The sequence below is a fragment of the Balaenoptera physalus genome, assembly GCF_965194825.1.
Source record: "Balaenoptera physalus genome assembly, chromosome: 10".
Classification (NCBI taxonomy): domain Eukaryota; kingdom Metazoa; phylum Chordata; class Mammalia; order Artiodactyla; family Balaenopteridae; genus Balaenoptera; species Balaenoptera physalus.
The window spans coordinates 34,063,302-34,076,568 of record NC_138889.1 but is presented as its reverse complement, the minus strand read 5'-3'; the positions used below and the strand labels follow the sequence as shown (position 1 = coordinate 34,076,568).

General features: G+C 32.4%; 1 protein-coding gene across 1 annotated transcript in view; it reads left to right on the top strand.

Moving 5' to 3' along the window:
- CEP126 (centrosomal protein 126) overlaps nucleotides 1-13,267 on the top strand; it is a 129,301-nt gene that overhangs the window by 93,189 nt on the left and 22,845 nt on the right. Inside the window, 4 exon segments of the mRNA XM_082410095.1 lie at nucleotides 1,021-3,181; nucleotides 7,224-7,336; nucleotides 10,260-10,335; nucleotides 11,937-12,146. Coding sequence (XP_082266221.1) covers nucleotides 1,021-3,181; nucleotides 7,224-7,336; nucleotides 10,260-10,335; nucleotides 11,937-12,146 — 2,560 coding nt within the window.

Here is a 13,267-nt window from a genome sequence, read left to right as displayed (position 1 = left end):
AAAAATAATAAATTTTTGTTTAATACCAAAATGTTTAAATTTTCTAAAATTTGTGTAAAATTTTAAGGGAACTAATTTTCTTTGAGTCCATTTAACTTCTTGACTAGATTAACAATTTAAAATCTTCTTGAATTTATTTCTACATATGTGATAGAGATTAATGCATTCTAAACATATGTTATATATGTAAGAAATTAGAAATAGTTTTAAACATTGACTATACTTTGAAGTGATCATGAAATTTTATTAAAAACTGATAATTTCCATGAAATTTCATTGAAGTAGTGATGAGAACATGTAAGGAATTCATAGAAATTATTACTGTGCTAAATCTCCAAAATCGAGTCATTAAAATCAATCCTAAATCCACATTAGAGTTACCTGGGGAATTTAAAAATAATAATAGTACCACCAGTACCTGGACCGCATCCAAGTATTCAATCAGCAGGACCTGGCATGTTTTTACAAAGCTTCTTATGTGGTTCTAATATGCAGCCAGAGTTGAGAACTCTATTATACAGACCATGAGATTAACTTTTATAAAAAGATGTAGCCTTACCAATAGGAAGCTCATATTAGAGTCATAGGGGTTTTAGGAGCCTCGTTCAAGTCCAGTGAAGGTTTCAGGAAAAAAATACCATTTGTAAATAACTATTTTTCAGAATTTCACATGCCATTATGAAATCTTCAAGAAACTCTATTCTCTGAATGGAATAGCAATAGCAAAATTATTTTTTAAGCTATAACTATGACTAGGATAATTGAGTAATTATTAGTACTTTAAGGTGAAGAAATTAAGGCAAACACACTTTATTGTAAGTCTTTGTTGGCTCCCTCTTTTTCACTCTGAGGACTGCTCCAAGGATATAGATTATTTATATACCTATACTGTTTGTAGTCGTACTACTCTATTTTATATGCCAAATAGAATTGGGCTCACTAACAATGGTGTGTTGAATCATTAATTTTGGCACTTAAAATTTTCTAAGCTATAAAACAATGTTCTTTTTTTTCTTTCAGAAATTTTGTAATGAAGTTAATCAGATAACAAATTCTGAAACCCTCTCAAGTATAGACAGTCTTGAGGCTGGAGAATGTGAAGAAATATATTTAACACTTAATAAGGAGCCTTCCACATCAATCCAGCAGCAGAATTCTATTTCCCTCAAATCTGCAAATCTGCAATCAACTAATCTAAGCTGCTTTGATGAAGATAAGCTGTCATTCTCTAAAACTCAACATATAAATAATTGGCTTATAAATTTAGATGATCCAAACACTCAGGCTGTCACACCTTTCTCAGATATTTTAAGTAAACCTAATGTTCTACCTTCACATAAATGTCTTAATAGTGAAGAACAAAATTCATCTGCTCTGAGTAGAACTGTGGAAAGAGCCACAAATACTGCTAACAATTCAGTAGCCTTTGTATATAGTCCACCCATATTTGTAAAAGATAAAAAAAGCAAAAAGACCTCTGAAACTAGTGCTATGAGGACAACTGACACCACTTCTGGAGCATTCAAAAGGGAGAGACCATTAGTTACTGAGAGCCCAACATGTAAATTCAGCAAAGCCCAGGCCACTCCAGATTCTCCAACCCAGGAAATGGCAACAATTTCAGACCAAGAGAAATATTCTGAATTGACTCAAGAAAATAGGACTACTTCAGTTCCCACTTCACTTGTACCTGTGGCAACACCTTTAGTTTTGCCATCGAATACACAATCAGCTAGGCCTTTACCAAAAAACAGTATACATATAAAAGAAATTGACCCAGTGCAGTGTTCTGATAAGTTAGGGGAAATGAAAGACATTAAAGATGAAAAGATAAGATATTTTAACTGTAATGAGGAAGAGTTGTCTTTATTTTCAGATAATTTTCAAGCTGGCTTTATACCTTACAACTCTGACTCAAAAGATAAAAAACAGAAAATAGCTGAAGCATCAACATCATTGTATAGTATAATTTCTAATTGTGACTTAGTTGGTCAGCACAAGAAAATGAAATGCAATATTCATGAGAGAAATGGTGTGAGGTTTCTTAAAAGTATTTTAAAGAAAGAATCTAAATACAAACATGATTATTTTAAGGCACTAGTTACAAACCAAGGCTTTAAGTTAGGAAATCAAAAAGCAGCAGATATCAGAGATAGTATTGAATTAACAAAAGAAAAAGGGAAAAGTGCAGAAATTCCAAAGACTATTAAAAAACTGAGATGGTTTGATGAAACTGAAGATACAGAAAAAAATGTTGAAGATAATCATTCACTGAAAAATAGAATAGGAATAACTCAACAGTGGTCTCAACCATTCCACATTCAAACTAAATGTGTTGCTGCCAGCAACATAACTAGTATTATTCCTGCTTCTTCTGTGAATTCTGCTGATAAGAAAAAGCCCAAGGATGATTTTATCTCTGAAAATGTCACTGCTTTAGGAGGATCTGGAATAGACCACATGCCTTTGAACTGTTTTATACCTTCAGGTTATAACATTGCTAAACAAGCCTGGCCAGACTCAAAAGAAGAGGAAAGTAAATCCCCTGTAAATAGTGGTGGTTCTAAAACTCAGAAAACTAATCCACAAAAGGGTGGAGCAAAAGTAATTAGAAGAACAAGATCTGCTAAAGTCCAATCAGGCTTTATATATTCGAACAGAAAAGGCGCTGTTATTCGACCACATTCTGCGAGCAAAGCCAACACATTTTTACAAGCTCAGGGTAAATTAATTGTACCTCATCCTCCTCCTAAATCTCAGTTAAATATTAGAAGTTGTAAAAATATACAAGTATCTCAGTATCAATCTGTAATGCCTGAAAATTCTCAAAACATCAGTACATGTGACTATGTTAATTCAAAACATGTGCTTCCAACAGAACACAAGTTAAATCAGTGGAATCAAGAAAGTAGTCTTCCACTCTCACATGTTTGTCCTGACTTAATCATTGTGATGCCATCTCTACCATATTGTTCTTCTGAGTGCCAAACTTTAGCAAAAATAAATCATTCAAATGGCAATCAAGTGGTTGCCCAGCAAGGCGGGACATTATATTGCACCCAAAGATGTCCAACATATGAAGAAAGTCATTCCTCTGTGACTCTTAAAACTACTAAAGAAGAATTTGTTCCCCTGTGGAAAATACAGCATAATATTCTGGGTCAAAATGAAAAGGCCGCTGGTAAGAATAAATTTGTATATTTTTATAGGTAAAAAGTACAAGTTTTTAAATTCATGTGAACTTTCTCTTATTGAGATATGGCAATGTGCACCTTATAAGATATTAATATTAAATAATAACAGCTTTATAGAGATAACTTATCACCCTTAATATTGTACCCTTGTCTATCTAGTAGCTATTGCTTTTAAGCGAATGACCCAACCTTTGCTCAACTAAAACTAGAAACTTTTGCCAACCTCCATTTTTTCCATGACTTTTCTTGTTAGTTTAAAAGGGGGAAGACAAAGAATGTGGTTTTATTCTTGTCCCATATCATTCTGTTATTACCCCAATATTACAGTCAAAATTTCTGTCAAAGTAAGCACAGTGAAAAATGTTGTTTAAATTATTCTAAATAGGTGAATAAATGTGATTATAATACTTTTCTTTATTCTTCTTTAAAATGTTTGTTAAATTTAATTGTTATAAGCTAATAATAGGTGTGCCTACCCCTCTCATTCCCTTTCCAAAAGAGTGGCAACCCTACTTTTATCTGTTATGTATGTAGGGTTTCATATGGAGAAGAAATGATAGCATTCCTTTAAACATTTTTGAAAATTAATTCTCTATACTATGCCTTTGCCCTTAGTAGCTGGTTGACTCCTCATGAAGCTACTTTCCTCTAAGGGAATGGACTATAGGCCCATAAATCTTCCTACGAGTAGAAATTAATTGCCTATTCAGAAATAGATAAGACTTGGGAAATATAAGAAAAGCAACTCTTTTCTTCTCCCAAAGGTATGAATAAATATAAAGAGGATATAATGAGGGAGTTAGTTTAAATTTAAACTATTTAAACCCTTCTTCAATTAGACCATGAGATTTTAAGGACAAGGGACTATTTTTGTAATTCTTCACCTTATCCCCAGGTTTTAACAGTGCCTGGCACTTAGTAGGCACCCAGTCTTTTCTTGAATTGAATGGACACAAGCCATATTAGCAGATGGGAAGCTAAATGCAAAGACCTTAATCTAAACCTAGATTTTTAACTATTATTTCTTTCACTAAAGGTTTTATTTTCTTTTTATCCAGCCACTTCACAATGTAACTTCAGTTTTCACACTCCTTCCAGAAAATGAAAGCATCATGTAGATTTGATATTTTAAAGGAAATTATGGTAGATAAATTATGATGGTTGCCTTTTTTGAATTCCTACTCTGTGCCAGTTATAGTGCTAAGTCCTTTACAATTATTGTCTCATTTAAACCTCACAGCAACCCTGACAAATAAGTATTTTTTAAAACCCCATTTTGCAAAGAAGGAAATAGAATTGCCCAAGGTCAAGAGCTAGGAAATAGCAAAAATGGTACTTTCATTCAAATATCTATGGCTCCAAGTCCTATAGTTTTTCTACTAAAACTATGTAGTAAATATAATTATTAAGTAAACATATATCGGAGTCTGAGCTGATCAGGAAAAATATTAGGAAATATAGTTTCCCAATAGCTCAAGCATAAAAGGGTAACATATGAAAATTATGATCTCCTTCTCTGATAAAAGAAAAATATATATATATATATAAAATCTAAGAAACCAATATTTTTCTAACATTTAATCAAAGTAGGTAGTAGTTCTTAGGAATCTTTGTATGAGGAACACTGGAAAATGTAATGAATTTTAACATTTTTTGCCATGTTTTTAAAGAGATAGAAATATTGAAATTGTTATATATGTCTATACTTATTTTTTGTTCATTGTTTTGCTTTTATTTAAGTATAGTTGATTTATAATATATTAGTTTCAGGTGTACATCATAGTGATTCAATATATTTATAGATTATACTTTATTTAAAGTTATTGAAAATGATGGCTGTATTTTCCTGTGCTGTACAATATATCCTTGTTGCTTACCTATTTTATACATAGTAGTTTGTATCTCTTAATTCCATACCCCTGTCTTGCCTCTCCCCCATTCCCTCTTCCCACTGGTAACCACTAGTTTGTTCTCTACATCTGTGAGTCTGTTTTGTTATATAGATTCATTTGTTTTACTTTTTAGATTCTGCATATAAATGATGACATAGAGTATTTGACTTTCTCTGTCTGGCTTATTTCACTAAGTATAATACTCTCTAGGTCCATCCATGTTATTGCAAATGACAGAATCTCGTTCTTTTTGTGGCTGAGTAATATTCCATTATGCATTGCTTCCATATCCTGGCTATTGTAAATAATGCTGCTATGAACATTGGGGAGCAAGTAGCTTTTCAAATTAGTGTCTTCACTTTCACCAGATATATATCGAGGAGTGAAAGTAGTTTTATTTTTAGTTGTTTGAGGAACCTTCATGCTGTTTTCCATAGTGACTGCACCAATTTACATTCCCACCAACAGTGTATGAGGGTTCCCTTTTCTCCACATCCTCTCCAACATTTGTTATTTGTAGACTTTTCGGTGATAGCCATTCTGACAGGTGTGAGGTGATACTTCATTGTGGATTTGAGGTGCATTTCTCTACTAATTCTAAAGTGATGTTGAGCATCTTTTCATATTCCTGTTGGCCATCCATATGTCTTCTTTGGAAAAATATCTGTGCAGGTCTTCGGCTTGGGTTTTTTTTTTTTTTTTTTTTTTTTTTTTTGGTTGGGTTTTTTGTTTTTGCTGTTGAGTTGTATGAGCTATTTATATATTTTAGATATTAACCCCTTATTGGTCATATGATTTACAAGTATTTTCTCCCATTCATGAGGTTGTCTTTTCATTTTGTTGATGGTTTCCTTTGCTGTGCAAAAGCTTTTAAGTTTAATTGGATTCCATTTGTTTATTTTTGCTCTTATTTCCTTTGCTTTAGGAGACAAAGCCAAAAAAATACTGCAATGATTTCTGTCAAAGAGTGTTATGCCAATGTTTTCTTCTAGGAGTTTCCAGTCCTACATTTAGGTCTTTAATCCATCTTGGTTTTCAATCTTACATTTAGGTCTTTAATCCATTTTGATTTTCAGTCTTACGTTTAGGTCTTTAATCCATTTTGATTTTATTTTTGTATACGGTATTAGAGAATGTTCTAATTTCATTCTTTTACATGTAGCAGTCCAGTTTTCCCAGCACCACTTATGGAAGAGACTGTCTTTTCTCCATCGTACATTCTTGCCTCTTTTGAAGTAGGTTAATAGACCATAAGTGCATGGATTTATTTCTGGGCTCTCTATTCTGTTCCATTGTTCTATGTGTTTGTTTTTGTGCCAGTACCACTCTGTTTTGTTGTATATGTCTATACTTCTTAATTCTGTAATTATACTTGGAAAATCTAATATTAACAGGATTACATCTGTTCACTATTACAGTACTGAACATCTTTGTATGTTCAGTCATTCAAGCTTTTTTTTTTCAAAACTATTTAAATATTAAACATTTCAAGTGAACCCTTTGCTAATACTGGATTATAGTTCAGTGAGCATCTATTCTTTTTTTCTTAAACTCTCCTATGTGCTAGGTCACTTTTATTCTCACACTCAGTGTAACCAGAGTTGACAATTGTGGAGGGCATCTTGCCCTCCATTAGCATATCCAGAACTCTCCAGCAAAACTCTCAGTAAAAACTCTATTCCCATGAATAGAGTTAGAACCTCTACTGTTCCTCCAAGATAACTTTGTTTACTGTATGCAGTATATGACCATCTACCTTGCAAACTGACAAAGATGCCAGTGTCAATCATATATTACCATAGTAAAGTTTAAATTTCTAATTTTTAGATAATAAATTTAAACTGGAATTTTAATATGTTCTTCCTGTGCAGCAGTGATTTATTCTGGTGCTCTACCACCACCTTTAGAGGTCACTGCTCTAAACTATAAACCCCTCAAAAACAGAGATTTTGTTCAATTCTTTATTGTAACTGTGCCATGCACAGTACATAAAAGAGAAGCTCAATAGAAGTTTGCCAACTGAATGAAAGAAACAGGGTTTTCTGTGATGTTTGAAGGTAACTTGGAAGTTTACAGTGGGTATATACTGTCTACTAAACATGTGTAAATTTTGACATTGTCCTGGCATTTGTTTAAGATTCTACTGTTACAAGAAGAAAACAAATTGTTGAAAATAAGCACAGAAGTCTTTTAGAGCAAAAAAGACAAAACCCTGGATCTGTAGGACAGAAGTACAGTGAGCAGATGAATGTAAGTAGAGTGTTAGTAAAAATCTTTATTCAATAGAGAAAAATTGCTTGGAAAACAGAATATTCTTACAGGATTGTGCTTTTCCTGTAAACTGTGCACCACAACATCAATGATATAGCCAAAGCCATTGTGAAGCAGCCCAGACTCTATTCTAGGGGCTTACTGCACTAAGTACTAATACACTATATTCTAGTTAGCCTAAATGATCAGTTACTAATGAATATTTTAAACTAACTTTAAGAAATCACATTATTTTACTTGTTATTATTTATACTCAACTCTGGGAAAACTGAGGTTATTAGCAACAAAGTTATTTAAATATACATTAAAAAATGAAAAAAAAGAAAAGTAAATTAGAGCCATGGAAACAGGAAGCAAGTATGCTTATCATGAAGACTAATATAGTTCCGTGTGTTTAAATATCCTGTTGGTATCTAAGCTTCCTGGAAGACATGGCAAGAAGGAAAATAAGGTGTTGCATAGTTGTCAGGGGATATCAATAATGATTTTGTATGAGGTATACTGTATTAAAAGGCATTTTCCATTGAGAATCCTCTATAGGGGACCTTGAAGTTCATAATAGATATATCCCTATTAACAGTCAACAACAAATAAATAAGGAGTTTCATGTGCTGTTTGAAATAGAGATCTTCAATAAAGGTCAAAATCATAATAATGTTGATTTAAAAATTAGTGGATGTAATTCTGTGAGAGCTAAGTAAATGTGACCTAAATATGACATTTTCTAGAGGTCTAGCATGATCCAAGGGTTGAATTTAAAATATTAAAAAATCTTGGGGACTTTCCTGGTGGCACCAGGTTAGGAATCCACCTGCCAATGCAGGGGACACGGGTTCAAGCCCTGGTCTGGGAAGATCTCACATGCCGCAGAGCAACTCAGCCTGTGCGCCACAACTACTGAGCCTGCGCTCTAGAGCCTGCGAGCCACAACTACTGAGGCTGCGTGCTGCAACTACTGAAGCCCGCACACCTAGATCCCATGCTGTGCAACAAGAGAAGCCACTGCAATAAGAAGCCCACTCACCGCAATGAAGAGAAGCCCCAGCTCGATGCAACTAGAGAAAGCCTGCATGCAACAATGAAGACCCAATGCAGCCATAAATAAATAAATAAATAAATAAATAAATAAATAAATAAATAAATAAAATTTACAAATATTAAAAAATCTAGATGGATGAGTGAATAGCATTTCACTTGAAGTTTCTACCTTAAATACCACTTCTGATTTTTAATAGAACTGGAAATAGAGTGTTTTATGAAGAATTTATACTCCACGTCAAAGGTTGAGGGTCCTATTATTTGTATACTGTAGAAACTATTGATTTTTATATGGATGATTATTAATATGAAGAATTATCAACAATGATTTCATTTTATCAGCAAAACAAGTCATTTAGTTTTTTATTTATGTAATTATAGTTGTCTCATTACCAATATATTTTTACTGTTTAATAACAAACTTAATTACAAACATAACTTACTGATTACAAATAGAATAATGCCTAAGTCCTTCCTTTTTAATTTCCATGTTGTCCACATCAAACATCTCAAAATCTATAAAGTGAACAAATTTTATCTTTATTTTTTCTTTATTTTTATTAATGTATATTAAATTTAAAAGTAATGTGTAGTTGTTATAACAAAAATTGAACAAATTAAATTTTAAATGCCATTATTAGTGCCCTTTCTAAATTCATCTTTATTTTTCTGTGTCTTATTCTGTTCTTCTGTGTCTTGCTCCTTTGCATACTATCTTGCTGTCTTTAGAGTCCATTTCTATTCTTTCCAGAAGCTTCACTTCCACTTTCACATAATACACATCTTCCACTCACACACCACTTATACATCTACCAAAGTCTTGTTAGCTTTAAAATAGGTCAGTGTTCCTGAATCAAAACAAAGTTTTGAAGTTTATTTTTTTTCATCCTTGTTGTTTTGTTTTGATATTTGGTTTTGGGTTGGGTTTGATTTTGTTTTTACTCAAGAGCTTAAACAAGCATTCAGTTACTATAGCACCGGCCCTGTCACCTTGTATTAGGAAATATATTTTATCACAATGGATTTTTTCCCAGACACTACTTCTATGTGGAGAGAATCTAAAAGAGGTCAGTGAAAGACGAGTAAAGCACAATTGCCACTTTGTGCCAGGGTCTCAGTCCAGGTTGTCTCAAGTCTATAATGGAGTTTAGGCAAGGCTATGAGAGCTATCAAAGCAGAGCTGTTGAAGAAACCTGCATCGGTTACTCTTCAAATTAGACTGAACAAAAGCTAGGTATAGTCATAGCCAGGCAATTTTATCTAAGAGAAACAGTCATTTCTTAAGAGTGGAACAGAATGGGGGTAAAGAATCAAAGTAGACCATATCCAAGGAAGGAGAGTTGGTATCACTCAGAGTGTTGAATGGGAGTGCTAATTGCCAGTGCTCTGATATTTTTCATTTCCCAGTACTGTGCAACATCGAGGCAGCTATTTCTGTTTTAAGTTCTGTTATCTAAGACACTTACCTGTCCTTGGCATTAGACATAATCAGAGGCTTTTGGCTACTATCGATAATTGTGACTTACCCTTACAAGGATAAACCAGCCTTAAGGTAATTTTTTACCTTTCCTTTAGTTAGCACTTCTGATTGCCACCCAACTTACTTCCTTCTTTCAAATGTCCAAGACAATATTGCAATCTGAAATTTTAGCAAAATCTACATAAAACATTTTTCTAATCTTTAGGCATCATAGAAAGGTCTTATTCCAGTAATTCTTGATTTCTGCTCCAAAAAAAAAGAAAATATATATTATATGAACAGTGACAGCTGAAAATATAAACAGCAAGTAAAAGTCTGTTAAGTCAATATATCATTAATTTTAAATATGGAATTATATTCTGATTCAATATTCTATTTTTATAGAATTTTGGACAAAGTGTCCAGCTAAGTTCAAGTGAGCCAAAACAAACCACAAGGGCTACTTCTAATATTGAAGAAGGTATGTTTTAGTTTAAACATTTTCCTCTTAGCTTTGTTCCCAATGATTTCTTTTTTGTTGTTCTTATACATATTTTCCCAAGTACTTAAATGTTACATGACTGTTAAACTACCATTTGGGGACCTGAGTTCTCCTCACCCTGCACATTTAGATTGTTGGCAGTTTTTTAATTTATTCTAAATAGTAATGTACTGAACATCTATCTACATCGTTTTTTCAGACTTTTCAATTATTTCCATATTTAGATTCCCAGAATTAAAATTACAGTACTTGGCATTAATTGGCACCCAATTAATATTTGTTGAATGAAACTCTGCATTAAATGGGTACTGGATCAAAGGAAATAAACATTGTTAGAGGTTTTTATACATATTCCTATAGCATTTTCCTGAAAAGTATTATCATTCAAAATTCTTCTGGGGTGTATGCCAACTTGAGGTAGAATCACTTCTATTATTTACTTATAAGACAGACAAAGAAATGGTATATAATTAGTTTTTATTTGTACATCTTTTATTAATAATAGGCTTAATTGTTTATGTATATTTATTTTGGTGAATTATTTCTTCATATTCTTTTTCCCTGTAAATATTGGAGTTTTAGTATTTTCTTAATCATTTCTGCAAACTCTAAATATCAAGGATTCTGATCCTTATGTTAGTTACAAATGTTTTTACCACCTTACTATGTGCATTTTATTCCACTTATGTTTTATTTTTACATATAGAAGTCTTACTTTACATTTTTTCATTCAATAAATAATTATTGAGAGCCAATTTCCTGCCTGCAACTAAATATTTTGGATATACAATAATTAACAAAACATACAAAAGTCTTGGCCTTCAGAATTTAAAATCTATTAGGTAAGACTGACCTTAAATAAACATGTTTTTAGTCTTTTCTTAGTGATTTGTCCATTACTCAAAGAAATTTCCCAATGCAGAAAATTAGAAATGTTTCTTTTCCTCTAGATTATTTTAATGGTTTGATTCATTAAATTTAATTCTTTAATGTCTTTGGAATTTGTTTAAATAGATGATGTGAAGTGATAGTCCAAATTGATTATTTTATAAACAACAAACTAATTTATTGAGTCATCTTTCCCTTCTCTCACGTCTTTGATACTTCTTCGATCATATGTTCTTTTATTGAATTTGGTCAGTTTCTAGGCTTTCAGTTCTGTTCAGCTGATCATCTAATTTTCTAAAATTTCCATAAGTTCCTTTTCTCTTACTCTTATTTATAACTCATCATAATTGCTATTATAAAGACAATCTACTTCACCTTCTCCTTGAACTACCAATGAATAACAAAAGCAAAACAGAAATAATCTACATATACATAATGTATTTTTTTCCTTAGTTCAGGTAACACTCTAGAAATTACCTCACTGCCATCATTTTGAGTATTTTTTTTAAATTAGAGATGGGAAAACGCTAGCTATAGAAGATCCTGGTAAATAAAATGCAAAGTAACAAAAGATTTACTAGGTTTCTGTTTGTGAAATGAATACATACGGACATATGTCAGTTAAGTATGTATAAGGGCTAATCCCAAAGACAAAAAGGGATCAAAGAATAGTTAATGTAAAGTTTCCATAGTTTCAGGCAGTACTTCTGAATTTTTGATGGCTGAAAATCTAGTGAAAGCTTCAGTGCCTGAGGATGAAATTCTAACTGTCATGAATAGCAAGCAGCTACAGAAATCAAATCTGACTTTAAATAAAACCCAGCAATTTAACATCTGTGCACTATCAGCTGAAGAACAAAAGATCCTACAGTCCCTTAATCATCTCAATGCAAGGTTACACTGTAAGTATGGAAGAACACCTTTTGTAAGAAATGTTGAATTTTATACTTAGACGATTTTAATTTAAAATTTAATTTAAAAATTGAAAATAAAAATACAAAATGTATCCAGATTATCACCTACTTGAATCAAGTATATAACAAAAATTTATTTGAATATACCATACTATTTCAGGTATACTGTACTCATTTCATTTATGCTGATGCCAGTTTGATTGGCAGGCTTAACAGTCTTTTGGGAATGTATGAATAGACTTCATTTCAGCAGTGTGACAGGCTATCTGTACTGACCATCCATCAAAAACAACCATAAATTCAGGATTAAGTACTTTAAAAATCTTAAATATAGCAATGAGCTATAAGAAATTCTTAAGACCAGGAAGTAAATATAAATAAGAACCTAGAATGATAAGGAGAGTGCTGCTGCTAGCTTTTCTCTTAGAACATTTAACCCACAGAGTGAAATTGAGCTTTGCTTTTCATGGCCTCACAGAAAAATGGGAACAGAAGACAAAATCCACGGCCTACTTAAGATGAGTAGTCTTGTAGAAGATCCTCCTACCCTAAAGTTGGGCCTCCCAAAGAGCTACGTCTTATACAGACTTACACTGCCAGAGAAACAGAGAGAGGGGTTAAAAAAAAAAAAGCTTACATAACTTAAGTTTCAGTATTAAGCAGATGAGGGGAGAAGACATGCAAGCTTTTTTCACCTCTCTGTATGTCTGTGTAAGGTGTAACTCTTTAAGAGGTTTTGTCAACAGCAGTCTCTTACTAAAGGAAATTCTAAAGAATGTACTTCAGCAAACCAAAAGTAATCTCAGATGGACAGTCTGAGAGGGTAAATTTGAACATTGTATAAAACAATAAATGTAATTTAAAAGTAGTATGTTGTTCAAAGAGAAAACAATTTAAATACCTATCAAAAATAATACATAAGTTGGAGAACATAAATGGTGTTAAAGTGTGCTAGGATTCTTGTATTATTAAGGAATTGAGTAAAGATATAGGTTAACTTTAGATGTTGATAAATGAAACATGTCTATGGTAATTACTAAGGTCACAACTAAAGAGTCAGAAATAGAGTATACAAATTCCAGACTCTTAGAGAAAGAAAGTGACATGCA